The sequence below is a fragment of the Myotis daubentonii genome, chromosome X (assembly GCF_963259705.1).
Source record: "Myotis daubentonii chromosome X, mMyoDau2.1, whole genome shotgun sequence".
Classification (NCBI taxonomy): Eukaryota; Metazoa; Chordata; class Mammalia; order Chiroptera; family Vespertilionidae; genus Myotis; species Myotis daubentonii.
In genome coordinates, this window is record NC_081861.1 from 108,486,682 (window position 1) to 108,511,964 (window position 25,283).

A 25,283-nucleotide genomic window follows, 5' to 3' on the forward strand; every position below is an offset into this window, starting at 1 on the left:
CTAGGGCTGACTACATTTATCTTACTGATATCTATGCATCATAAATACTATAAGGCAAGATATACATAACACATATAACTGAGAAAAGATTAGTGTTCAAAATATATTAAACTTCAACAAATCAGTAAGAAAAAGATAACCCAAAAGACAAAAGGGCAAAAGACACTACAAAGCATTTCCCAGAAGAAAATACAAATAACCAATGACCATATGAGAAGACATTCATAAGTAATCTGGATAATAAAAAATAAAAACACAATGTGATATAATTACCAATTTATCACTTTGTAAAGTATATGATTGCCTAAACACTATGCTATATACCTAAAATTGATATAAAATAATATTGAATGTAAACTGCAATTGAAAAATAAAATTTAAAAACATACAATGTGATGGTATTTTATGTGAGGTAAATTGACAAAAATTAGAAAGTTTGATAATACCAAATATTGGCAAAGATGCAGAGCTGTGGGAATTCTGACATACTGTTAGGGGAATGTAAACTGATACAACTCTCTGGAGAAATAACTGGGCATTATCGTGAATGAACATTCCTATATCTATCCCATGCCTCAGGAATTCCACTCCTAGGCATGTATCCTAGAGAAACTCTTGGAGCTCCAGTTGCGCAATCGGTTAGCGCGCGGTACTTATAAGAGAAACTCTTGACTATGTATATCCTGAAACACATACAAGGATGTTAATAAAAGCAAAAAACTTGAAACATCTGGTGTCCTTCAATACAAACATGGAAAAATAAATTGTGCTATATTTACAATATATAATTCACAATGCATAGCAATGAAAATAAATTTACTATAATTATACACAAGAATGATACTTTGAAACATAATACTGAGTGGAAAAAGAAATGTACTGTATGATTCTATCTTTAAAGCTCAAAAACAGACCAAACTGAATATATCATTTAGGTATTAAGTAGGTATGCAGGATGAATGTTTATAAGAAAGTAGAACAACAAAGTATAAGTTTGAAAATACTAAGTCTTAAGTAAATCTCATTTTGTGTCTTTCTAATTTTCATCCTTTATTCAAGTATCACCTTAACAACAACAAAAAGAACCAATGGCAGTCTTACCTGCAGAAACACTGAGGGAGTTCCCCTTGGCCATATAAAGGAAATAAAAAAGGAGTGTTGCCATACCGCCCAAGACAGTGAAGAAACTTTCTAGTAGCTTTGAGACCATCTATGGTACTGCTGCTTGTCTTTGATGTCATTGCAATTGAATGCAGAACAAAATGTTGGAGGTTGGGAGTTAATTTTTGAGTTTTTAAATATTCAGAAAATGTAATCTCCTCATAGGCTATGAAAACAAATATGAAAATTTATCAGTTAAAATCAGAACTAAACTTCAATTTAAGACTATTACACAAAAAATGAGATCAAGTTTCTCTAAAACACTTGTCAAAGGACATGGGTGGCAATAACATTACATTTTGGACAAAGACCAGTGATTTTTTTTTGGGGGGGTGTGGGGGACCACTACAAATCTCAACTGGATTGATGGCACAATTTTTAAACTTTAAATGATGAACCTTTGTTTAGTATTTTACAGATTCAAAAAGTAGAAAAGCATTAAATAACTCACTAACCATCACAATTGCTTTCTGAGGTTGGTAGTAGCTTTACTTTATCATTATAACAGCAGAAAAACACACACATTTATATAAAAAAAAACACATAGACACAGACAACAGTGTGAAGATAGCGAGAGGGAAAGTGGGGTAGAGGATAGATGGAAGTGGGAAAAGAGGGGCAGGAATGGGAACAGAAGAGATTTTGCTTGGAGCGATGGACGCATGATGCAGTTTGTAGATGTGTTGTTAAGCTATATACATCTGAAACCTGTATGATTTTGTGAACCAATGTTACCCCCAATAAATTCAATTAGAAGACAAAACTGAAGAATAATACCAATAATTGTATTTTGAAATATTAAATATAACAAAGGGCAAGTTTTTGATGAAAATACTACGAGCAATACTTGATTTTTTTGAAATATACATATTGTTATTAAATCTAGAAACAATGAACTTAATAAAAAGTAATGAAATTTAATTTCCTTATGGCTAGTGGAATTGATCTTACTGCCTTATAATCATACCACAAAAGATAAGAAACCACTGAAAACTTTCTTTAAACCAGGGGTAGAGAATGTCCAGCTCACAGACTGTATAAGGATGGGTGAGGGGATATGACTGTTTGCAGCTGGTCACACCCCCTTCAGGGTGGGGGTCCACAATGGGGTGCCTGGCCAGTCTGGGTGAGGGACTGAGGGCCGTTTTCAGGCTGGCGGGTGACTGAAGCTCCCAACCTCTTCTTTTTTTCTTTCTTTTTTTATTTTGGGGATTTATTTACCTTCTATGGCTGTCACTGGAGCTGAGAGCCGGCTTTAGCTCTGAGGCTCGGCTCCAGCTCTGAGACCTCGGCTGCTGAAAGCAGGTATCTGGTTTGTTTGGGTTCTATAATTGAATCACTGTTGCAACTCTAGCTTGGCCGACTGGCTGAAAGCATGGGGTTTGTTTAGCCTCTATATTTGCAACATTGTTTCTTAGACTGCAGCTCAGAGGCTGGCAGCGGCAGGCGGGGAACCTTGGCTTCCTCCTTCACTGGAGCAAGCAAGCCTCCTGTTCGCTTCAGCTGCCTGGCTGCCGGCCGTCATCTTGGTTGGCAGTTAATTTGCATATCTCGATGATTAGCCAATGGGAAGGGTAGCGAAGTTATGGTTAATTACCATGTTTCTCTATTATTAGATAGGATACTGTTGTAGTTCTCATTATAACTTTATAGATGAACTGTCAATAGTATGTCTACTTTGGAAAATTTTCTATTCCAATGCCCTTTAAGTATAAAGCTCTGTCACTAAAGTGATACATTCAATTTTCAATAAACTGTAAAGTAACTGGCCCGAGATCACACAGTGAGATGGGTCAAAGTCAAGACCAGAAACCACATATTCTCCTAATCCAGTGGTTTCCACCATGTCATCTAGGCTTTTAAAAAAAATGAATCAAAATAAATAATTCAATATTCTAAGCACAGTAATCCTGCAAAAATGAAAAACTATAATTTTTCTATTATTGATGAAAAACATGAATGGAACAATGCAAAAGAATACAGTATTCTCTTCCTTATCCATGGATCCATTTTCCATGTTTTCAGTTACCCACAATCAACCACAGTCCCGAAAATATTAAATGTGAAATTCCAGAAATAAACAATTCATAAATTTTAAATTGCACAAGTTTTAGTAGCATGATGAAAGCTTGTGCTATCCTGATCCGCCCCACCCCATTCCACTCTGGACAGGAATCAGCCCCTTTGTTCAGCATATCCACACTGCATACACTGTGAGTTGTTTATTCAGTATCCATCTCAGTTATCAGATCAAATATCTCAGTATCACAGTGCCTGTGTTCAAATAACTCTTATTATCTTATAATAGAGGCCCGGTGCACAAACATTTGTGCACTGGCGGGGGGGGATGTCCCTCGGCCCCACTTGTGCCTTCTCACAGTCTGGGACCCCTCGGGAGATAACGACCTGCTGGCTTAGGCCCGCTTCCGGGTGGCAGAGGGCAGGCCCAATCCCTAGGTGCCTACCCCGCAGCCATTGGTCGAGCTAAGAGCAAGGCCGATTGAGGATATGGGGCGCCGCCCCCTGTCATGTACAGAGCAAGGAGGATTGGGAGGTTGCGATGCCACCCTCAGTCACGCTCAGGGTAGGGCTGATTGGGGGTTGGAGCACTGCCCCCTGTCACACTCAAGGCAGGGCCAATGGGGAGGTTGTGGTGCCACCCCCTGTCACGCACAGAGCCGGCCAATCAGAGGGTTGGGGCGCTGCCCCCTGTCAGGAATAGGGCAGGGCCGATGGGGGGTGTTGGGGCGCAGCCCCCTGTCATGCTCAGGGCAGGGCCGATCAGGAGGTTGTGGCGCCCCGACCCTGTCATGCACACAGCAGGGCCGATGGGGGGAGGGGTGGGTTTGGCACAGCCTCCTGTCACTCACAGAGCAGGACCAATTGGAGGGTTGGGGCACTGCCCCCCGTCACGCACAGAGCAGGGCCGATCCGGGAGCTGGGGCGCCGCCCCCTGACACTCACAGAGCAGGGTCGATCAGGGGGTTGGGAAACTGCCCCATCACCCACAGAGCAGGGCCTATCTGGGGGTTGCGGCACCACCCCATGACGCTGCTCCAGGTGCCGGGAGGCCTCTCTGCTCTGCTGATCCCAGGGCTGGGAGGCCTCATGGCTCCGCTGATCCCGGGGCCAGGAGACCTCTTCACTCTGCTAACCCCGGGGCCCGGAGGCCTCGTGGTTCCGCTGATCCCAGGGCCAGGAGGCCTCTCCGCTCCGCTGATGCCGGGGCCGGGAGACCTTGCAGCTCCGCTCATCCCAGGGCCCTGAGGCCTCGCGGCTCCGCTAATCCTAGGGCCGGGAGACCTCTCCGCTCCGCTGACCCCGGGGCCGGGAGACCTCTCCGCTCCACTGACCCTGGGGACGGGAGGCCTCTCCACTCCGCTGACCCAGGGGCCGGGAGGCCTCACGGCTCCACTGATCCTGGGGCCCTAAGGCCTCGCGGCTCCGCTGGTCCCGTGGCTGGGAGGCCTCTCCTCTCTGCTGATGCCGGGGCCGGGAGGCCTCGTGGCTCCCTTGATTCTGGGGCCGGGAGGCCTCGCAGCTCCGCTGTTCCCGGGGCTGGGAGGCCTCTTGGCTCTGCTGATCCCAGGGCCCGGAGGCCTCTCGGCTCCGCTGATCCCGGGGCTGGGACGCCTCTCGGCTCCACTGATCCCGGGGTCCTGAGGCCTCGCGGCTCTGCTGATCCCGGAGACATGAGGTCTGCGGCTCTGCTGATCCCGGGGCCCTGAGGCCTCACTGCTCTGCGGCTTCGGGGCTGTTTGCCTTCGCTCCACCGCTTGGAGCCTGCGTATGCAAATTAACCGTCATCTTTTAGCTTCTATAATTGAAACATTATATCTTTTGGAGCTGTTGCTTCAGGAGCTCAGAGCCCAGCGGTGGCAGGTGGGGAACCTTGGCTTCCTCCATTGCCAGGGCAACCAAGCCTCCTGTTCGCTTCAGCTGCCTGACTGCTGGCCACCATCTTGGTTGGCAGTTAATTTGCATATCGCCCTGATTAGCCAATGGGAAGCGTGTCAGAGGTATGGTTAATTACCATGTTTGTCTATTATTAGATAGGATAATAAAAGGTTAATATGCAAATCAACCGAACGGCGGAAAGACCGGTCATTATAATGCACACTGACCACCAGGGAGCAGATGCTCAGTGCTGGAGCTGCTTCCTGGTGGTCAGTGCACTCCCACAGAGGGAGCACCCCTCAGTCAGAAACCCTGAGCCAGGTTCACGACTGGTGGGTGCAGGGGCGGTGGCAGGAGCCTCTCTCGCCTCCACAGCAGCTCTAAGGATGTCTGAATGCCAGCTTAGGCCTAAGCTGTCAGTCGGACATCCTCTGAGGGCTCCCAGACTGCAAGAGGGCACAGGCCAGGCTGAGGGACCCCCCCTCTGAGTGCAGGAATTTCATGCACCAGGCCTCTAGTATTTAATAAGAGCAGTGACACTGGCAATTCGTAATCAAAGTGAAGCCTAAAAGTGTATGTATGTATAGGAAAAACCTAGTGTACATAGTGTTCGGTAATATCTGCAGTTTCAGGCATCCACTTGGGGTCTTGGAACATATGTCCTGTGAATAAGGGGGGACTACTGTAGCATCTATGAAGAACCAGTTGTCAACAATATTTAATTAACAAGAATAAAAATTAACACACAGCACAGCGTTTCTTCAATGATAAAAATATTCTATACCTGCACTGAAGCCACAATAGCTACTAACTACATTTGGCAATTGGATACTTGAAACATGGTTAGTGTGACTGAAGAATTGAATTTTACATTTTATTAATTTTAATAGCTACATGTTGCTAATGGCTAACCTAATGGATAGTGCACAGTAAGAATGTGTTTTAAAAGAGTAATAATTGGCTCACTACATTAGAGCAAACATATTAAAATAATAAGAAAGCTTAAGTAATTATAGAACACAATTAAATGAACACAATACCTTTATATTCATCAGGATGTTTCTCATACTCCATACAAAATGTAAGAAATTTCATTAGCATTCGCTTTTCTACCATAGTAAGTTGTTTACTATTAAAGACATCTGCTCTCGAACAAGGAACCTGAAACACATGATTTTTTAAGTTAAGAAACTGCTTCCTAGTGATAAACAAGTATTCCAAAAAACTTTTTTTTTCATTTAAGTATAACAAGATTATTTCCATTCTAGCCAGGCTGTGTCACATTACCTTCCATCAGTTCTAATAACATCTCTGTGGACTCCAGAGCTAATTAACTTGTGAGCTCTCACACTTAATTTATTAAGTTACTCCTTATGTCATTAAAAGGCCAATGGTGGTTGTATAGTTGGCTCTCCACCCCCCCCCCCCGAGTGGTAGGAGGAAATAGGAAAAGTAGATGAGTGCGATGATGAAGGAATAGTCCAGTGGTCGGCAAACTGCAGCCCCTTGAGTGTGGCTCTTCCACAAAATACCATGTGTGGGCGTGCACGTACAGTGCGATTGAAACTTCGTGGCCACACTCAAGGGGCCAAAGAGCCGCATGTGGCTCGAGAGCCACAGTTTGTTGACCACTGGACTAGTCCAATAGATGGAAAGGAAACCAGAAATAGTAACAGACCCAAGAATGCTGGGGTTTTCCTCTGGCCTGATGATCAGAGAAAGAAGAAAATGGTCTATGCATAAGTGCAAACTGGCCTTCAGAGAGAGAAGAGTTCCCAGGAATCCCCACTTAAGAAACTCCCAAGGACCTCTAACTACCTCTCTCCTTGTAGGATTTTGACATTGCTGAGCAATTTGACTCCATGATTCCTGATGCAGAGTGCCTAAAGATCATGAATGAGTGAGATCCTGAATTCACTTCAGATAGGTGACTTTCTGGTCAAGGTGAATGATCAGCACATCCTAGCTGGGATGCTTATAATCTGTGGGGTTCCTAATAGCAAATTCCACACCATCTGCTTATCAGTGGACAGGCTAGACAAGGTGTCCTGGGAGCAAGTAAAGAATGAGATGGTGGGAGAGAAGGGCCTCACACCTGAGGTGGCTGGCCGCATTGGGGACTTCATCCAGCAGCATGGTGGGGTATCTCTGGTGGAACAGCTGCTCCAGGATCCTAAACTGTCCAAAAACAAGCAGGCCTTGGAAGGCCTGGGGGACCTGAAGCTGCTGTTTGTGTACTTGACCCTGCTTGGCACTGCTGACAAGATCTCCTTCGACCTGAGCCTTGCTTGGGGGCTGGACTACTATACTGGGGTGATCCATGAGGCAGTGCTGCTACAGACCCCAGCCCAGGCAGGGGAAGAGACCCTCGGTATGTGCAGTGTGGCTGCTGGAGGGCGCTATGATGGTCTAGTGGGCATGTCTGACCTCAAATGGCACAAGTTGCCATGTGTTGGGCTTAGCATTGGAGTGGAATGGATCTTCTCTACCATGAAGCAGAAGCTATAGGCATTGGAGAAGAAGGTACGGACCAAAGAGACACAGGTGCTTGTGGCATCTATACAGAAGAGCTACTATAGGAGAGACTGAAGCTTGTCTCAGAGCTGTGGGATGCAGGGATCAAAATGGATGTCTGAAGAGAAGACCTTGTGAACAATCCAGCCCCTTTGCATGTGCTGAATTGAGAAATCTATCAGAGGAAAGTGTACAGGCACTATTTAAGGCTAAGACAAAACTCACAAAACTCTGAATATGTACTTCAATAGCTTTGCACACTTCCAGTGGGAAACCTGAAGAGTAGTCAAAACAGAGACTTTTTTTAAAAAATATATTTTCATTGATTTCAGAGAGGAAGGGAGAGGGAGAGAGAGATGGAAATATCAATGATGAGAGAGAATGATGGATCGGTTGCCTCCTGCACACCCCCGCACTGGGGATTGAGCCCACTACCCAGGCATGTGCCCTTGACTGGAATCAAACCCAGGACCCTTCAGTCCACAGGCTTACACTCAATCTACTGAGCCAAACCGAGTAGGGTGAGACTTTTTATTTTTATTATGATTTTTTTATTGGTAATTATGCTGTGCCATTTTCCATAGGATGCCCTGGGGGCTCAGTCCAGTCTGGCTCCTGGGCTACAAGGACTGAGATGGTCTCCTCTGTAGGGTGCTATCCTAGGTGGAGGGACTGCTCCCACAACCAGTCACCAAAGGTGCAATAAAATATTTCAACCACTGCAGGGGGGGTAGGAGGTGGGGGAGGCCAATGGCATGTCACCCCTAATTGGGAACAAAAGACATCTCAAATCTGGCAATGTTGCCCAAAATTAACACTTTCTCAACACTAAGATCAAGTTACAGAAGATCTCGTGAAAAAAATTAAACAAATTTTAATTGAGCAATTTGTTAATATTTACATTTGTAAATCATCATCCAGGACTGAGATTTTCTGCTTTACTAGGAAAATAATCATACTTTGCTCATCCTTCCAAAGCAAACCATAATAAATTAAGCTCATATCCAGTTATAATACTTGATCAGCACAGTACCTGTTCCACTCTTCCTTCTCGAAATGCAAGAATCCTGGTAATATTTTTGAACTCTGCATAGTGACTGACATTAGATTTGATTAGAAGATCAATAAGCAATCCTCGAGAATATAGCAGCTGTACAAAGAAAATATTTTAGAGGATGAAATGAAAGGTAAAAGTGGAAAAATTGATAACCACCAAATAAAGATATAATTTTATTATATTTTAAATTACTTGTTAAAAGCATTATACATATTAATGTTTTAATACGTAACATATTACAGGCTCACAATTGATTAGGTGAAATTCAAAATTCAAAAAACTCTGGAATCCTAAGTTTTTCATAACTGGTTTAGCAACAAAACTTGACCCAAATGGATATAAGGCTCTTCTTTCTACCTTTCTCTCATTTAATGTGAATATTCATACATCTGACGGCAGAAATATTAATATGTTCAACTCAAGACTGCCTCCTCAGACCCTGCTAAGAATGTTACATCATATATAGCATATCAGCATCTATACAGTATTACTTTCTAAAATACTTATTTTTATTGAATTTATTGAGGCGACATCTATAATAATAGAAGTGTAATATGCTAATTAGACTGGATGAAGCCGGGGCTGCTAGGGAAGCCTGGGTCCTGGGTGCCTGCCAGTGATGGGAGGGAAGCCCAGGCCCTGGGTGCCAGAGGGAAGCCCAGGTCCCGGATGCCAGAGGGAAGCCAGTGCCAGCAGCCGGGGGAAGGAAGGCCAACTCTTGCATGAATTTTGTGCATCAGGCCTCTAGTTGGTTAATGAAAACATATAGGTTTGAAGTGTAAAATTCTGTAATACATCATCTGTATATTGTATTGTGTGTTCACCACCCAAAGTCAAGTCTCCTATCACCATTTATTCTTCCTTTACCGTCTTCTATCTCCCTCCAGCCCCCTTTCCCCTCTGGTAATCACCATACTGTTATTTGTGTCTATTAGGTTTCGTTTTGTTTCTGTTTAATCTAAAGTACATATTTTTAAATCTGAATAACAGAAGATAACAGGCCCCAAGGGTTTTGGATAAGGAATTGAAGCCCTATAAGGCCAGGTAATTATTAAGAAGAAACTAGATCACTGGACTTCCTCATCAATGAAAAAAATAAAAATACTGATTATGCATTTCCACCAAAAGAGAAAAAATTTAAGATCCCTCTGTAATCCCAACAGTCTAGATTTATCTAAGATATGTCTTTTTCAAAAAGTAAGGATGATGGTTATTGCCAGCATTCATGTGAAGGATTGATTTCATCTTTCAATGTCTCTCATAATCAATATCAGAGAACCAAAAACAATTTCAATCGTATTAACTAGTAGGCTTTTTAAAAAATATATTTTTATTGATTTCAGAGAAGAAGGGAGAAGGAGAGATAAAAACATCAATGATGAGAGAGAATCATTGATTGGCTGCCTCCTTCCTGCACGCCCCACACTGGGAATCTAGCTCGTAACTCGGGCACATGCCCTGACTGTGAATCGAACCGTGACCTCCTGGTCCATAGGTCAACACTCAACCCCTGAACCACACCAGGTGGGCTTAACTAGCATGTTTTAAATTTAACCATATGGTTAAATGCAACAGATTTTGCTATTTTCTATACTGAGATACAGTTAAGTGAGTATAACTAAATAAATATTAAAAATTTAAATGTTACATCTATAATAAGGAAAATAAAATTTTAAAAATTAGCTTTACTTCAAAGAAAAAGGGAATTTCAAAATCAATCTAAACCATTAGTCTGAGTATCCAAGAGGCCAGTAAAGAATTTTTTAATCAATCATTAGTTAGGTGAATTTTTATAAACTATTCATTATATTAGTCAAGCACTGGGCAGAACAAACAAAACTGGCATTTGTTTTTTTGAAACAAATCCAGTTCCACTGACTAAATTATGGCATGTTACTTCATTACTTTTAGCCTAATATACTACACAACTGATATAAACCCATGTTTTAGATACTATATTGCCAAGTCTTAATTCTATAATTGTAGTAAAAAGGATGCATCAAATAACTCATTTGTTTAAAAATACTTCAGATTCAATGATCCTTCAGTAGTCATAATAATTTCACAAACATTAATATATCTAACAAAATGTATGTACACCTAATGAGATCTAATAAAGCTTAAGATTTAATGCCAGCTTTGAAAATAATGCCTTTAAGATGTCACTCAAAAGGTGATGTCAGAGGAATGGTGGCATGAAAGAGCCCTTTGTCTTCTCCCCTTGAAATTTCAACAACTTAACCAACTATAATTCAACAAAGACATCTCTGCTCAACACAGATGCATGCCTGAGGTACCTGCACATTGAAACATATAAAGGTGGGTAAAGGGGAAGACAAGAAGGGAGAAAAGTGCAGATGGCCTCCAGGTGCAGCCCTGCAGTGGGAGCTTGTAGCTTGGCCAGCTGGGATAGTGGAGGAAGCTGGCAGTAGCAGGAACAGAGGCAGGGGGCATGGGTAGCCTACCAGGGTGAGCAGCAAGGAAGTGAACAGTGTCTGAACCAGCAGACCCCTGAGAGACTAAGCAGTGAGGAAGCGAAAAGTGTCTGAATAAGCAGGCTCCTGACAGAGCACAGGGTTCTTCTTTGTGACTCTCCACCACTAGGCTGGCGGTCATGTTTCAGACAAAGAAATGGAGCCACAGAGCCCTGCCACCGCATGGAATCCCCAAACTCAGCCTTTGCCTTTGGAGTTGAATTAGGAGTATATTATCTGTAAACCAAGAGCTATTGCAGTAGAACTGCTGTATTCCGCTGTGGTTGACCCCCAGTTGGAGTGCTTGGGGCAGGACTCATGGAGGTCAGGGGTCACTATTATGGTGAGAGCAAGCTAAAACCAACCCTCAAGCAGCACAGCTGTACTTTCTTAGGGAAGCTGCAGAAGTTCATGAGTGGGAGATCACAGAGGTAAAAAAATCTGGCAACTCAGCACCATCTACTAGAAAAAGTAGAAAGACCTCTTTAGAGATAAATGTGTAGGCAAAGGAGGACAGCAAATGCCATGAATAAACACAGTAACGAGATGACCAGAAAGAAAATGAAAAATATCCAGAAAGTAAGCTGGAACAGATAGAAATATGTGATATAAATGACAGAGATTTCAAGATTGCAGTTCTGAAAATACTAGATGAGATACGAGAAACTATTGACAGGAAATTCAATGCACTCAGAAAACAAATCAATGAACAAAGTAAGCACTATATTAAAAAGATTGAAACTTTAAAAAAGAACCAAACAGAAACCCTAGAAATGAAGCATGCAATTAAGAAGATTAACAATGAACTACTAAGCAGAGAAAATAGAGCCAACCAGATGAAGGAAAGAATTAGTGGTGTCAAGTATAGGAATCTAGAAATGATGCAGGTGGAAGAAGAGAGAGACCTGAGCATAAAGAAAACTGAAAGAGCTTTATGACAACTATCTAACTCCATCAGAAAAAGCAATATTAAAATTATAGGCATTCCGGAAGAGAAGGAGAGGGGCATGGAATGGAGAGTCTATTGAAACAAATAGTTGATGAGAAATTTCCAAACTTATGGAAAGAACTAAATCCACAAATCCAAGAAGCAAAGAGAACACCTAGTTACCTCAATCCAAAGAGGCCCTCTCCAAAGCACTGGGTATTAAAGCTGTCAAAAATGAATGACAAAAAATAAAAATAAAAATCTCAAAGCAGCCAGGGAAAAGGAAGGGATCTACAAAGGAAAACACATCAGAAGTTCATCTGATTTCTCAGCAGAAATTCTACAATCCAGAAGAGAGTAGAACCAAATATTCAAATGTCTGAGATAAATTACCAGTCACGAATAATATATCCATCAAAATTATACTTTAAATAAATATGAAGGAGAAATAAAGATATTCCCACACATACAGAAACTGATGGATTTTATCACCAGAAAACTTCCATTGCAGGAAATACTTAAGGGAGTAATTCTACCCGAAACAAAGTATATAAGGTCACAGCAGTAAGAGTAAGATCACCAAAAACTTGAAGCATAAAGAGGGATAATTTGTGACAACAAAAACATAAAAGGTGAACTAGCAAAAAAGAATGAAGATCAGATGTACTCAAAAGAAAAAAAAAGCTAGGGTATATATGCAAGTTTATTTTTTATAAACCTAAAGGTAACCACACACAAATATTGACAAAACAGGACACATAGTTTTAAAAAAAGAGGAAACAGCGGAAAGAAGTATGCAATACCATCAAACAAAAACAACAAACAGATCACAAAGGAAAAGGACCAATGGAGACAGAGAGCTACCAGAAAAAATAAATAAATAAAATGGCTATAGGAAATCCTCATACATCAATAATTACCCTAAATGTAAATGGTCTGAATGCCCCAATAAAGAGGCAGAGAGTAGCAGAGTGGCTCAAAAAAACAAAACCCAACCATATGTTGCCTACAAAAGACATATCTGAGCTGCAAAGACAAAGGAAGATTCAAAGTAAAAGGGTGGACAATGATTCTCCAAACAAATAACATCCGCAGAAAAGCAAGTGCAGCCATACTTGTATCTGACAAAATAGATTTCAAAATAAGAAGAGACAAAGATGGATACTTTATAATGATAAAAAGAATACTACATCAACATAACAGTTTTTTTAAAAATCATTTTACTGTTTATACCACAGTCTCATGCAAATTGGCAAAACTGTTCCATGACAGAGAGAACAAACAGAGACCTGTCATGCAAGGTAAATTAAGGGAAGGCTTTCCTAAAGCTGGAGAAGTACCACAGAAACACAGGATGGCTGCAGCTCCCCCTGATAACAGTGCCAGGGGGTGTGAGTGGGTAGGAATGGAGGATGCTTGTACAGTAGCTGGCCTTCTTGTATTGGCCTGAGACCACTGCTGGTTCCTAAGGGGAATTTCCTAATATGCTTGGTAAGCCGATCACTTGTAACCATTTATAATTGGGGTAGGGTGACACTTCTGCAGAATAAATTCTACAAGTTCCTAGGCAGGTTCTCTAAATCTCATCTGTGATCAATGGTTGGTAAATTAGGACTCTGCAAAAGTAATCCCATAAATGGACATCCAGGGAAGTTTTACAACCAGTGAAATTAGACCAAAAAATAAACAGCCACACGAACCAAACCTACACACTGAACTAAAATGGTGTCATGTCAGAACTTCTGAAAGAACCAGAGCAGGCAAGATTATTCATACAGAAGACCCTCATCCTTCTCTTCAGCCAGAAGATTGGCAGGCTCCGGTCACCTCTCCAGCTACCCTCTGTTTCTCCAAGTCCCTCCTTCTTAGTTTTTTTCTTTGAGAATCTTTTTCTTCTCCTGTATTTTCTTTAACATACAGAACTCTTCTTGCTCTCTCTCATCCAGCTCTGCGATGATATAAGCAAGGGTACATTCAATCCTGGGAATGATGACATGCTCAATGGCATTTACCCGCCTGTTGGTTATCTTAATAGCTTCATCCAAAGTAACAAAGGAAGTCTGCAGTGAGGCAAGTTCCACCAGTAGTCCCAGTGCTTTGGCATAGTTCCTCTTTAATTTAGCCAGTTGTTCCCCACCTCTGGCTAAACCAGTCAGTTCATAACTGTCAGTTCCTTCATGGTAATGTTCAAATACTGGCAAGGTAACACCTGCTACATTATCTTTCTTTGCTCGAATTTTCACTTGGGCTTTATTCACATTTTTGATAACTGTGGTGCTGAAGTCCCCTGCTGTGAACTTGGCCTCAGCAAGTGAAAAGGCAGCTTCTCTCATCACTTCAGCTGTCAACATTTTAGTCTCTATGATTTTCTTTAGGATCTGTTGAAATCGAAGAGTTAGGGCATCAGATTTTTTTCTTCAGGAGGTTTCGACCTGTCTGTGCTCCTTTTAATTGAGCCTTCGTGATGGTCTGTGCCATTCGCAAGGGAAAGATTTCAATTTGGTCTTTGCCCGACATTCTGACGATGACTGTTCAGTTTCAGTTCCTGGCAGGGCAGTCATGGTTGCCACAGACCCAGTCACAGCGTCTTCTTCTATCGGAGTCAGCTGGTTGTGTCACTTGACCCCCTCGCGTTGCTAGGAGGCCTCTGGGATTCTCATTCTTCCCAACATAACACTTAATATTTATGCACCCAGCTAGAGAGCACCAAAATATATAAAACAACTACTCACAGAATCAAAGTGAGAAACAGATGAAAACACAATCATAGTTGGGGACCTTAATACTCCATTGATAGCTCTAGACAGGCCAAGCTCTAGACAGACCAACCAAACAGAAAATCAATAAGAAATATCGGCCTTAAAGTAAACATTGCACCGAATGGACATAATTGACATGTAGAGAACTATTTATCTCACAATATCAGATTATACATTTTTTCCCAGTGCACCTGGAACATTCTCAAGGATAGACCATATGTGGGGTCACAAAATTAGCATCAACAAATTCAAGAACATTGACGTGATATCAAGCATAGTCTCCAACTATGATTGCTTGAAATTAGAAATCAACTGCAGAAAGGAAGTAAAGAAACCCACAAATACATGGAAATTAAACAACATATTACTAAAAAATGACTGGGTCAAAGAAGAAATAAAAGATGAGATAATAAGATATGGAGAGACAAATGAGAATGACAATACAACAGATCAAAACTTCTATGATGCAGTGAAAACAGTAATAAGAGGGAAGTTTATATCATTAGAGGCCTACCTCAAGGAATAAGAGAAATCCCAAGTAAACAACCTAACATCACATCTTAAAGAACTAGAGAATCCAAAGTCAGCAGAAGAAAGGAAATAATAAAAATAAAAGCAGAATTGAATGAAATAGAGAACAAAAAGACTATACAAAAAAATTAATAAAACAAAGAGCTGGTTCTTTGAAAAAGTTAAAATTGACAAACCCCTGGCTAGATTCACTAAGGAAAAAATGGAAAAGACCTATATAAACAAAATCAGAAATGATAGAGAAGTCATCACAGACATCACAGAAATAAAAAGGATCATAGTAGAACATTATAAAAGACTATGCCACCAAATCAAATAACCTAGAATAAATGGATAAGTTCCTAGGATTATATAACCTTCCTAGTCTAAAACATGAATAACTGGAAAATCTACATAGACTGATCAGTCGTGAGGAAATTGAAACACGCACCAAAAATCTCCCAAAAAAGAAAAGTCCAGGAACAGATGGCTTCACCAGTGAATTCTACCAAACATTCAAAAAAGATTTAAAACTTATCCTTCTTAAACTGTTCCAAAAAATTGAAGAAAAGGCAATTATTTCCTAACACATTCTATGAGGCCAATATAACCCTGATACCAAAACCTGGGAAAGATAACACAAAGAAAGAAAATTAGAGACAAATATATCTGATGAATACAGATGTAAAAATCCTAAACAAAATACTAGCAAATCGAATACCACAGTACATCCAAAAAATAATAGATCACAATCAAGTAGGGTTCATTCCAGGGGCACAAGGATGGTTCAACATAAGCAAATCATTCAACATAATAAACCATTTTAACAAAAGAAAAATCGTATGATCCTATTAATAGATGCAGAAAAAGCATTTGGTAAGATACAACATCCATTTATGATTCAAACACTCAATAACATAGGAATAGAAGGAAAAGTACCTCAACATAATAAAGGCCATCTATGATAAACCCTCAGCTAATATCACACTCAAGGATGAAAAACTGAAAGCTTTTTCTCTACAATCTAGAACAAGACAAGGATGTCCACTCTCACCACTCTTATTAAGCATAGTGGTTTAAATCCTAATCAGAGCAATAAGGCAAGAGAAAGAAATAAGAGGCACCCAAATAGGGAAGAAAGAAATCAAACTGTAACTTTTTGTGGAAGACATGCTTCTGTATACAGAAAACCCTAAACACTCCACCAAAAAAACTATTAGGAACAATAAACAAATACAGTCAAGTTGCAGGATAGAAAACTAATGTGCAAAAAATCCACCACCTTCCTGTATACTAACAACAAAACTTCAGAAAAAGAAATGAAAAGAACAATTCATTTTGCAATTGCAACCAAAAGAATAAAATAACTAGAAATAAACATAACAAAGAACATGAAAGACCTATATACTGAAAATTACAAAGCATTATTAAAAGAGATTAAAAAAGCACAACAAAATGGAAAAATATTCCATGTTCATGGATTGGAAGAATCAACATAGTTACAATGTCCATAGTACCTAAAGCAATATACAGACTTAATGCAATCTTCATTAAAATCCCTATGTCATTTTTTAAAGAATCAGAACAAGAAATCATCAGTTTTGTATGGAGCCACAATAGAACCTGAATAGCCAAAGCAATCCTGCGAAAAAAGAACGAAGCTGGAGGTATCACACTACCTGATTTCAACTTATACTATAGAGCTATGATAATCAAAACAGCAAGGTATTGGCTGAGAAATAGACACACAGATCAATGGAACAGCATAGAGAGCCTAGCTATAAAACCACATGTATATGAGCAGATAATTTTTGACAAAGGAGCAAAAAACACACAATATAGTAAATATAGTGTCTTCGATAAATGGTTCTGGGAAAACTGGAAATCCATATGCAAAAGAATGAAACTGTACAAACAGTAATTCAAAATGAATCAAAGACCTAAATGTAAGACCCAAAACAGTAAGTTACATAGAAGAAAAATATAGGTACCAAACTATGGACCTTGGTTGTAGACAACATTTTATGAACTTGACCCCAAAGGCAAGGGAAATAAAGGCAAAAGTAAATGAATGGGACGATATCAAACTAAAAAGCTTCTGCACAGCAAAAGAAACTGACAACAAAACAGACAGCCAACCAGGTGGGAGATGATACTTGCAAACAGTGGCTCCAACAAAGGTTTAGTCTGCAAAATATATAAAGAACTCATAAAAATCAACACCAAGCAAACAACCCAATCAAAAAGTGGGCAGAGGACCTGAAAATACACCTCTCCCAACTAGACATACCATACAAGCAGTCAATAGATATATGAAAAGATGTTCAACCTCACTGGCTAGCAGGGAAATGCAAATCAAAACTACAATGAGATACCATCTCACACCTGTTAGGGTGGCCATTATCAACAAAACAAGCAATAACAAGTGTTGGACAGATTGTGGAAAAAAGGGAACCATCATTCACTGCTGGTGGGAATGTAGACTGGTACAACCACTATGAAAAGCAATCTGGCGATTCCTCAAAAAATTGACAATAGAGTTACCATAGGACCCAGCAATTCCTCTCCTGGGTATATACACAAAAAACTCGAAATCATGTATTTACAAAGACATATGTACCCCTATGTTCATTGCAGCATTATTCACTACGGCCAAGACATGGAAACAACCAAAGTGTCCTGCAACAGGAGTGGATAAAAAAGATGTGGTACATATACATAATGCAATACTACTCAGCCATAAGAAAGGATGAAATAGCACCATTTGCAACAACCTGCCCCTTGAGAACATTATGCACCTTGAGAACATTATGCTAACTGAAGTAAATCCTATATAATAAAAGGCTAATATGCAAATAGACCGAACAGCAGAACAACCGAACCGGTCACTACGACGTGTGCTGACCACCAGGGGGCTCGCACAGAACATAGCAGGTGTCGGCCATGACAGGATGGTGGAGCAGGTGAGCAGTGCACCAGACCAAGGTGGGGTGCTGGTAGCTGTCATTGGAGTGACCCTCTGGTGGTTACTGAAAATTCTTTGCTCCCACGCACCACGGTCCTGCCTGGCACTCGCACCTGCTGCTGGCGCTGGCCCTACCTGCACCTGCTGCCAGTGTGGGAGACGCCTCTCGCACCCACTGCCATTGCCTGGTGCTGGCCCTGATCTGCTCCTCAGGGTTTCTCCACCTCCCCTGCTCCTGAGAGGCGATCAGGGCAGCAGCTGCCGTTCACACCCGCTGATGGCACTGGCCCCGCTTGCACCCACTGCTGGCGCCAGCCCCAATCGCTCCACACCGTCAGTGGATGCAAGCGGGGGCAGCGGCATCAGTGTGTGGGAGCGGCGGCAGCGGGAGCAGGGCTACCGGCAGACAGGGGACAGGGGTCACAGTGGGAGGGGTCAAGATCCGCCCCTGTGCCCACTGCAGCCTTGCGGCCCACAGTTCCTTACAAGCTGCACAAATTCATGCACTGGGCCCCTAGTCAGTCATAAAAAGCTAAGAATCATATGACTTCACTCATATGTGGGATCTAAAACTTAAACTCATGAACACAAGCAGTATGGTGGTTGCCAGAGGGAAGGGGATGGGGGGAAAGACGGGTAGGAGTCCTAATATATGGTGACAGAAGAAGATTTGACTTTGGGTGTGAGAACATGGTATAATATACAGATCTTGTAACATAGAAAACCACACCTGAAACGTCTATGTTCATGTTGACCAATGTCACCCCAATAAATTTAATTTTAAAAAAAGATAAAGATATCACTAAAGAATTAAAATACATTTAAAATAAAACTATTCTAAACTTTTGTCTGAAGCTTAGATATAATGAATGTTACCTTATTTAAATTTAAGCCTTTTTTTCACCACTCTCTAATGCTCTACCACAGCAATGTCACAGTGGTGAGAGGCTAATGTATATTTCAATATGATTAAAATAATGGACACTAGATTTAACAATTAATGATTTTTGCTTCCCATGGACTGCTGCTTCCATAGGGTACAGACATTCTTATAAATGAGTTTTAATTGTAAGAACTTCACCTTTGTTTATCTTGTTTATTAGTCTAAGCAGTATAATACTATGGAGTATTTTATTTAACTAAACTACCCTGAGCTATAAGATCACTTTTTAATAGGCTGCATACATGGATGTGTTTTGTAAACTGTAAAGCACTACATGAGATAGAATGTATGTACAAATGTCAAGTAGTTTGGAGATATCAAACTGAACTTAGTAAAAAGTAGGGCTTCTGAAAGTATTTGTCAATCATTCCAATCTTAGATGTAATAACTGCAACTTTAGAATAGGTAAAATTTCCAATAAGTAACTGAATGCCCCCAATATCATGGAATACAATGCTTCCCAACCAGTGGGTACTCAGTAAATGTTCTCTAAATGACTAACATTAAAAATGATAATGTCTCTTGTATTGCTATGGTTATACATTCTTTAGCTAGTCCTTTTTTTTGTAGAATGAATACAGTAAATTATTATTGGCTATTTAAATGTATGAACCCAGGACAACTATGCAGAACAAACTACAATTGCCTTGAGCCCTCTCAATATTTTTGTTTTTAATTTTTCCAAAGAGAACCATTATTATGAACCATTCAAACTCATAAAAATACCCAGAAATCTTCAGAGTCTCCTGAAATGTCTCGGCATCTAATAAACTATCACTCTCTCCATTATAACCATCCTTCACTTTCTTATAGAAGTAAACAGTTTCCTAATTCCAAAAATGAAAAAGCAATGTCTTGTACCATTTTCCTTTGCAAGATTTGTACTGTATTTCAGTTACCCTAAGGGTTATAGAGACTTTTATGAACTAGCCTCGATTCTTAACCATTATTTATTTCATTGTTTACTTAAGTAAGGCATTCCAAATTCCAAGTAACTAATTCAAAATGAAAAATTTCAGAACAAAACATATTCATTACTTGACATCCAGTTGTTTTTTGTTTTGTTTTTTTAGTTTTTTAAAGCTAGTTGCTGCTCATGAGAACAGGAGGTCTATTAGTGAGCTATGATCAAACTTCCACCCCCAAATCAATAGCATAAATAACATGGAGAATAAAATAGATAGTGCAGAATTATGAAGTAGAAGCAAGGTAGTAGCTAATTCAGACCAGGACAGAATCTGACACAGAGAGCTATGTGATAGAAAGAAACAATGGATAGTAAAAAGATACTCATATTTTAAAGCATCAAGTTCAGAGAGAGCAGCAGTATGAGGATATGAGATTGTATCAGTAAAATGTGAGGAGTGTGCAATTCGTCCCTCTCATTACTCTATAACTTTGAACTTGATGAAAGCACATTAAATTGAAAAGTCTAGTTTTGCGGGTAGATTGATATTATTCACTACCCTCCCCTACTTCTATTTCCACTTCTTTTATTTTTTTTTTCCTCTTTTTGTTAAATTTATTGGGGTGACATTGGTTAATATGATCATATAGGTTTCAGGTTTAGTTTTCTATGTTACAAGATCTATGTATTATCTACATCTTCTCGATTTCTTATTGGTTGCCCTCAACTTATGGGACTTGATCTCTTTAATTTTCACTTGGTCTTTAAATTTTCATTCAGCCCTATATCTTAACTCTTTAAGGCCATTATCCTTTATCTTATTGGTTTTATATTCTTTTGCACAGAATTAGCCTTGCTTTCTATAAACACAATGCAACCCTGTACCCTCCTAAGACTAAGACACTGACATAACGTTAGAGTTAAGGATGGAAACAACCAAAGACAATAGCATTCTTTCCAGCCTCCCTGACCCCACTTCTATTAAATTATCCTCTGAAGCCCTCACATCTGAACAAATGATTTTCAAAAATGCATTGGTTTTTTAAGAATGTTCATTACCACATAGATGTTAAAACAATTACTATATATATGGGCTAAAAAAAGTTCACTTAATAGACTGACTATAAATAACATGAATCTGAATTATGATCATTGGACTTTTTCTCTCGATATAATTCAAATCCATGCAGTAAGAGAACATTAGGGTAGACTTGTGCTCTAGTACAAAAGTATTCTTGCAATATAATACTGAGCATTTTAAATGATTTTAACCTATATGTAAAGATATTTAATGGAATTAAAAATCCTCTGACTATTACATCTTTAGAAAACAAATGTTCTATACTTCACAGAAAAACAAACAAACAAACAAAAAAACCACAAAAATTGTGTTCATGGGCCAAAATACTATTTTCAATCAACTGAAAATTAGTATTGTTCTATGACAAGATGGGCAAAATTGGTACTTACCTTTGATACCAAATCAATATTAAATTTCCTGCCTTCTTTAACAATTTGTGAGTAAGTAATCCTATTTTTCTTTGGTTGTTTTGCAATGTCTTCTTCTATAGGCACATTTTCACTTGTTCCCTCTTTTGAAGTTGACAGCATACAAGTTTTATCACGACCGTTTTCTTTCACCCTGGTCACTTCAACATCATTTACTTCTAGGGCACTCCCTGGAGTTTGTTCTGTGAACACTTCACCACTCACAGTGCTTAATGACTCATCTTCTGTAGGCAGGCAGGCAGAATTTGCAGCTTCTGTGGAGTTCGCAGATGTCATTGGAGAGTGATTTTTCTGCAGTGCACCAGCCTCTTCGACACCTTCATGCATATCCTGACTAATGAGAAATTATAATAACAATCAATACCAAATATTGTACTTGGTTGCATTTTTATATTTTAACTTGTAATGACAATTTTTACTTCTTTACCCCATTGAATCTTATCAAGTTCACTGTATGTTTTGCCTTCTGTGACCTACACATTAAACATTCACCTGCTCAGGTTTCAATACAATGTGAAACATAATTAAGATTTGTGACTCAGTGGTTGAGCATCGACCTATGAACCAGGAGGTCACAGTTCAATTCCTGGTCAGGGCACATGCCCGGGTTGCTGGCTCAATCCCCAATAGGGGTGGAGAGGAGGCAGCTGATCAATGATAGTCTCTCATCATTGATGTTTCTACCTCTCTTTCCCTCTCCCTTCCTCTCTGAAGTCAATAACAATATATTTAAAAAAAACATTTGAAAATCACAAATATTTCAGGGTTTAGCAGACTGTGTCACAGTACATTTTTGAGGTTTTGCCTTTTTAAAAATTTCTTTTTTATTAAATTTATTGGGGTGACACTGGATAACACAATTATACAGGTTTCAGGTATACAATATAATGCATCATCTGTACACTGTATTGTGTATTTACCACCCAAGTCAAGTCCCCGTCCATCACCATTTATCCTCCTGATACCTTCCTCCATGTGCCTCCTTTGGGCAATCACCACACTGTTGTCCTTGTACATGAGTTTTTTTCTCTTTTAAAGCAGACAGGTGAACTGTATTTTTGAAGCAAATCACAATAGTGTTCAAGAACTAATAGCAAATCACACGTTAAAATGGCTATTATCAACAAGTAATAAGAAGTGTTGGAGATGTTGTGGGAAAAAAAAAAAAGGAGCCCTTATTCACAGGAAGTGGGAATGTAAACTGGCACAGCCACTATGGAAAACAGTATGGAGTTTTCCCACAAAATAAAAAATAGAGTTACCATATGACCCAGTAACTCCCCTTCTGGGTATCTATGAAAAAAATTGGAAAACATTTACTTGTAAATATACACACCCCTATGTTCATTGCAGCATTATTCAGTGACTAAGACAGGAAACAATCGAAGTGCCCTTCAATAGAGGACTGTATAAAGAAGATATGATACATATATACAATGGAATGCTACTCAGCCATAAGAAAAGATGAAATATTGCCATTTGCAACAACATGGATGGACCTTGAGAATACTGTGCTAAGTGAAATAAGACAGTCAGAAAAAACTAACAACCATATAATTTCACTCACTTGTGGGATATAAACCTGAAACTCACAGACATAGACAACAGTATGGTGGTTACCAGAGGAAAGGGGGTGGGGGTAGAGTTGGGTAAAGGGAGTCAATTACATGGTGACAGAAGATGATTTGACTGTGGATGATAGGCACACAATGCAATAAACAGATCATGTATTACAGAAATGTACACTTGAAATTTATATAATCTTATTAACCAATGTCACCACAACAAACTTAATAAAAAAATAAAATACTAATGGAAAAATGTTTTCAAACTTCGAAACCCTACCACATAAAATCTTCCTGTTCCTTTCTCTAAACCAAATCACCTTCTTTATCTACTATCTTCTGGTCTCATCTCTCCTACTTTCCAACATGACAGCTCTAATTCTTAATTTATCAACTCTAATCTCCATGTATTGGTCCATATAATTTGTTTATTCTGAGTTATTCTTTTCACTCCCCATAATGTCATAATTCCCCCATCCCCAAACAATGAGGTATTTCAACAATCTATCCACTCTAAGAAAACATTTAAATTTCACTTTGAAGTTGTTGATCCTAACTCAACTACACTCATCATTCTATTATTACTCCATGTCCCCATAATACACCCATGAAGTTTACATTGCATTCATTTATCAGTTCCTTTTTAACACAATAAACAATATAATAAAAAGGGTAAAATGAAAGAATAAAATAACTTATTTTAAATGTCAGGAAATAAAATTCCATGATATTTTTACTGTTATAATCTAGTAATTTTAATTAAATATAATGAAAAAAAAGGAATTGATATAATTAATGTCACGATACTTTTCAGATCTAGGAAACTATTATCAGGAAAGCTCTAGTCCTAGATGCATTATTTTGCAAATATTACACAACTCAAAATCTCTCAGGTTCCCCATCTATAAAATGCAGATCATTCCATCTGCCTTATTTTTCATGCGGCTGTTGTAAGACAAATGAGCTACATATATGAAAAATATTTTATAAACTCTAAAAGATTATTCTAAGATGATATTAATCAAATATATTTTTAAACTTCCCACAGTTAACAAGCAACTCAAAACATATGTACCTAGGTTTTCTGAGAGCATATGTTGAAAGCTCTTTTACCAACATAACCACACAACAGCACCATTGACATTAGTGACAGTCAAAATGAAGGGCGATAATAGGAAATTCTATTTGTATATTTTCTACAAAATTGTTGATGCTCTGTATTCACTTTCATTATTTTGAAAACCAATAAACCAATGTGTGTTCCATGAAGAATTTAAAGTAATAACTTTCGGCGAAAGTTCCATGCCTAAAGGTTAAACTGAGAAATGACAGGATAATTTAATTACAATTTACAGATAAGACAGAATATGTAAACTTCTCTCATTACAGACCATGATGATGACACTGTGAAAATCGAGCACAGCAACTGATCTAGTCAGTGGCTCTGCACTGCATTCTGAGAAAGGGGACTTTGCAGAGTGAATGAGATGTACTAACCAATGCTGGACAATCTGGAACATATAAGTCAAAAATACTTAAATAAAGGTGTAAGTGTAAGGAAAGAAATTATTCTTTGTAAATTTGTCATTCATAAGCTATTAAGTTTTACTGTTCTCAACATTATAATTTGGTGAAATCTCTAGCACTATGTAAAACATATGCATTAAAAACACAGTAGTGTCCTTACTTTCCATTAAAAAAAATCACAATATTTTTGAAATTCTGCCAAAACTGAATTTAATACCTAACTAGAAGTTATAAAAACACAAGAAAATTCAAAAAACTTAAACTTCACTCAATTCCTAAGTAAGCAAAATTCTGTTCTTCATTTATGGTAATAAAAATAACTCTTATAAAAGATAATTTAACCTTTTGAAGCAAACTTCAGAATAAAATAACTCAACTCAATTTTATTAATTTAAAATATTTGAAAAGTATAAAGACATATTTGCCAGTTGAAAATCAATGTCACTGGATTATATGTTCTCAAAGGAATATTTGAGTTCTAATGCTACTACAATTTTAACATATAAAGGAAAAAATCTACATCATTAATTCTTATAAAGCTTTTTAATAAAACAGATTTCGCCAATG

At 39.1% G+C, this 25,283-nt stretch overlaps 1 protein-coding gene and 2 pseudogenes across 4 annotated transcripts in view; 1 reads left to right on the forward strand and 2 right to left on the reverse strand.

Annotated features, from left to right (window-relative positions):
* Positions 1–25,283, reverse strand: part of CHM (CHM Rab escort protein) — a 260,784-nt gene that overhangs the window by 127,137 nt on the left and 108,364 nt on the right. For all 4 annotated transcript variants that reach the window (XM_059680347.1, XM_059680349.1, XM_059680348.1 and 1 more), the window contains 4 exons: positions 21,586–21,958; positions 8,606–8,722; positions 6,099–6,219; positions 1,102–1,327 (listed from right to left, as the gene is read on the reverse strand). In XM_059680347.1, coding sequence (XP_059536330.1) covers positions 1,102–1,327; positions 6,099–6,219; positions 8,606–8,722; positions 21,586–21,958 — 837 coding nt within the window. The remainder of the gene's footprint in view (positions 1–1,101; positions 1,328–6,098; positions 6,220–8,605; positions 8,723–21,585; positions 21,959–25,283) is intronic.
* Positions 6,707–7,694, forward strand: LOC132224647 (histidine--tRNA ligase, cytoplasmic-like; annotated as a pseudogene).
* On the reverse strand, positions 13,239–14,648 carry LOC132224046 (V-type proton ATPase subunit D-like; annotated as a pseudogene).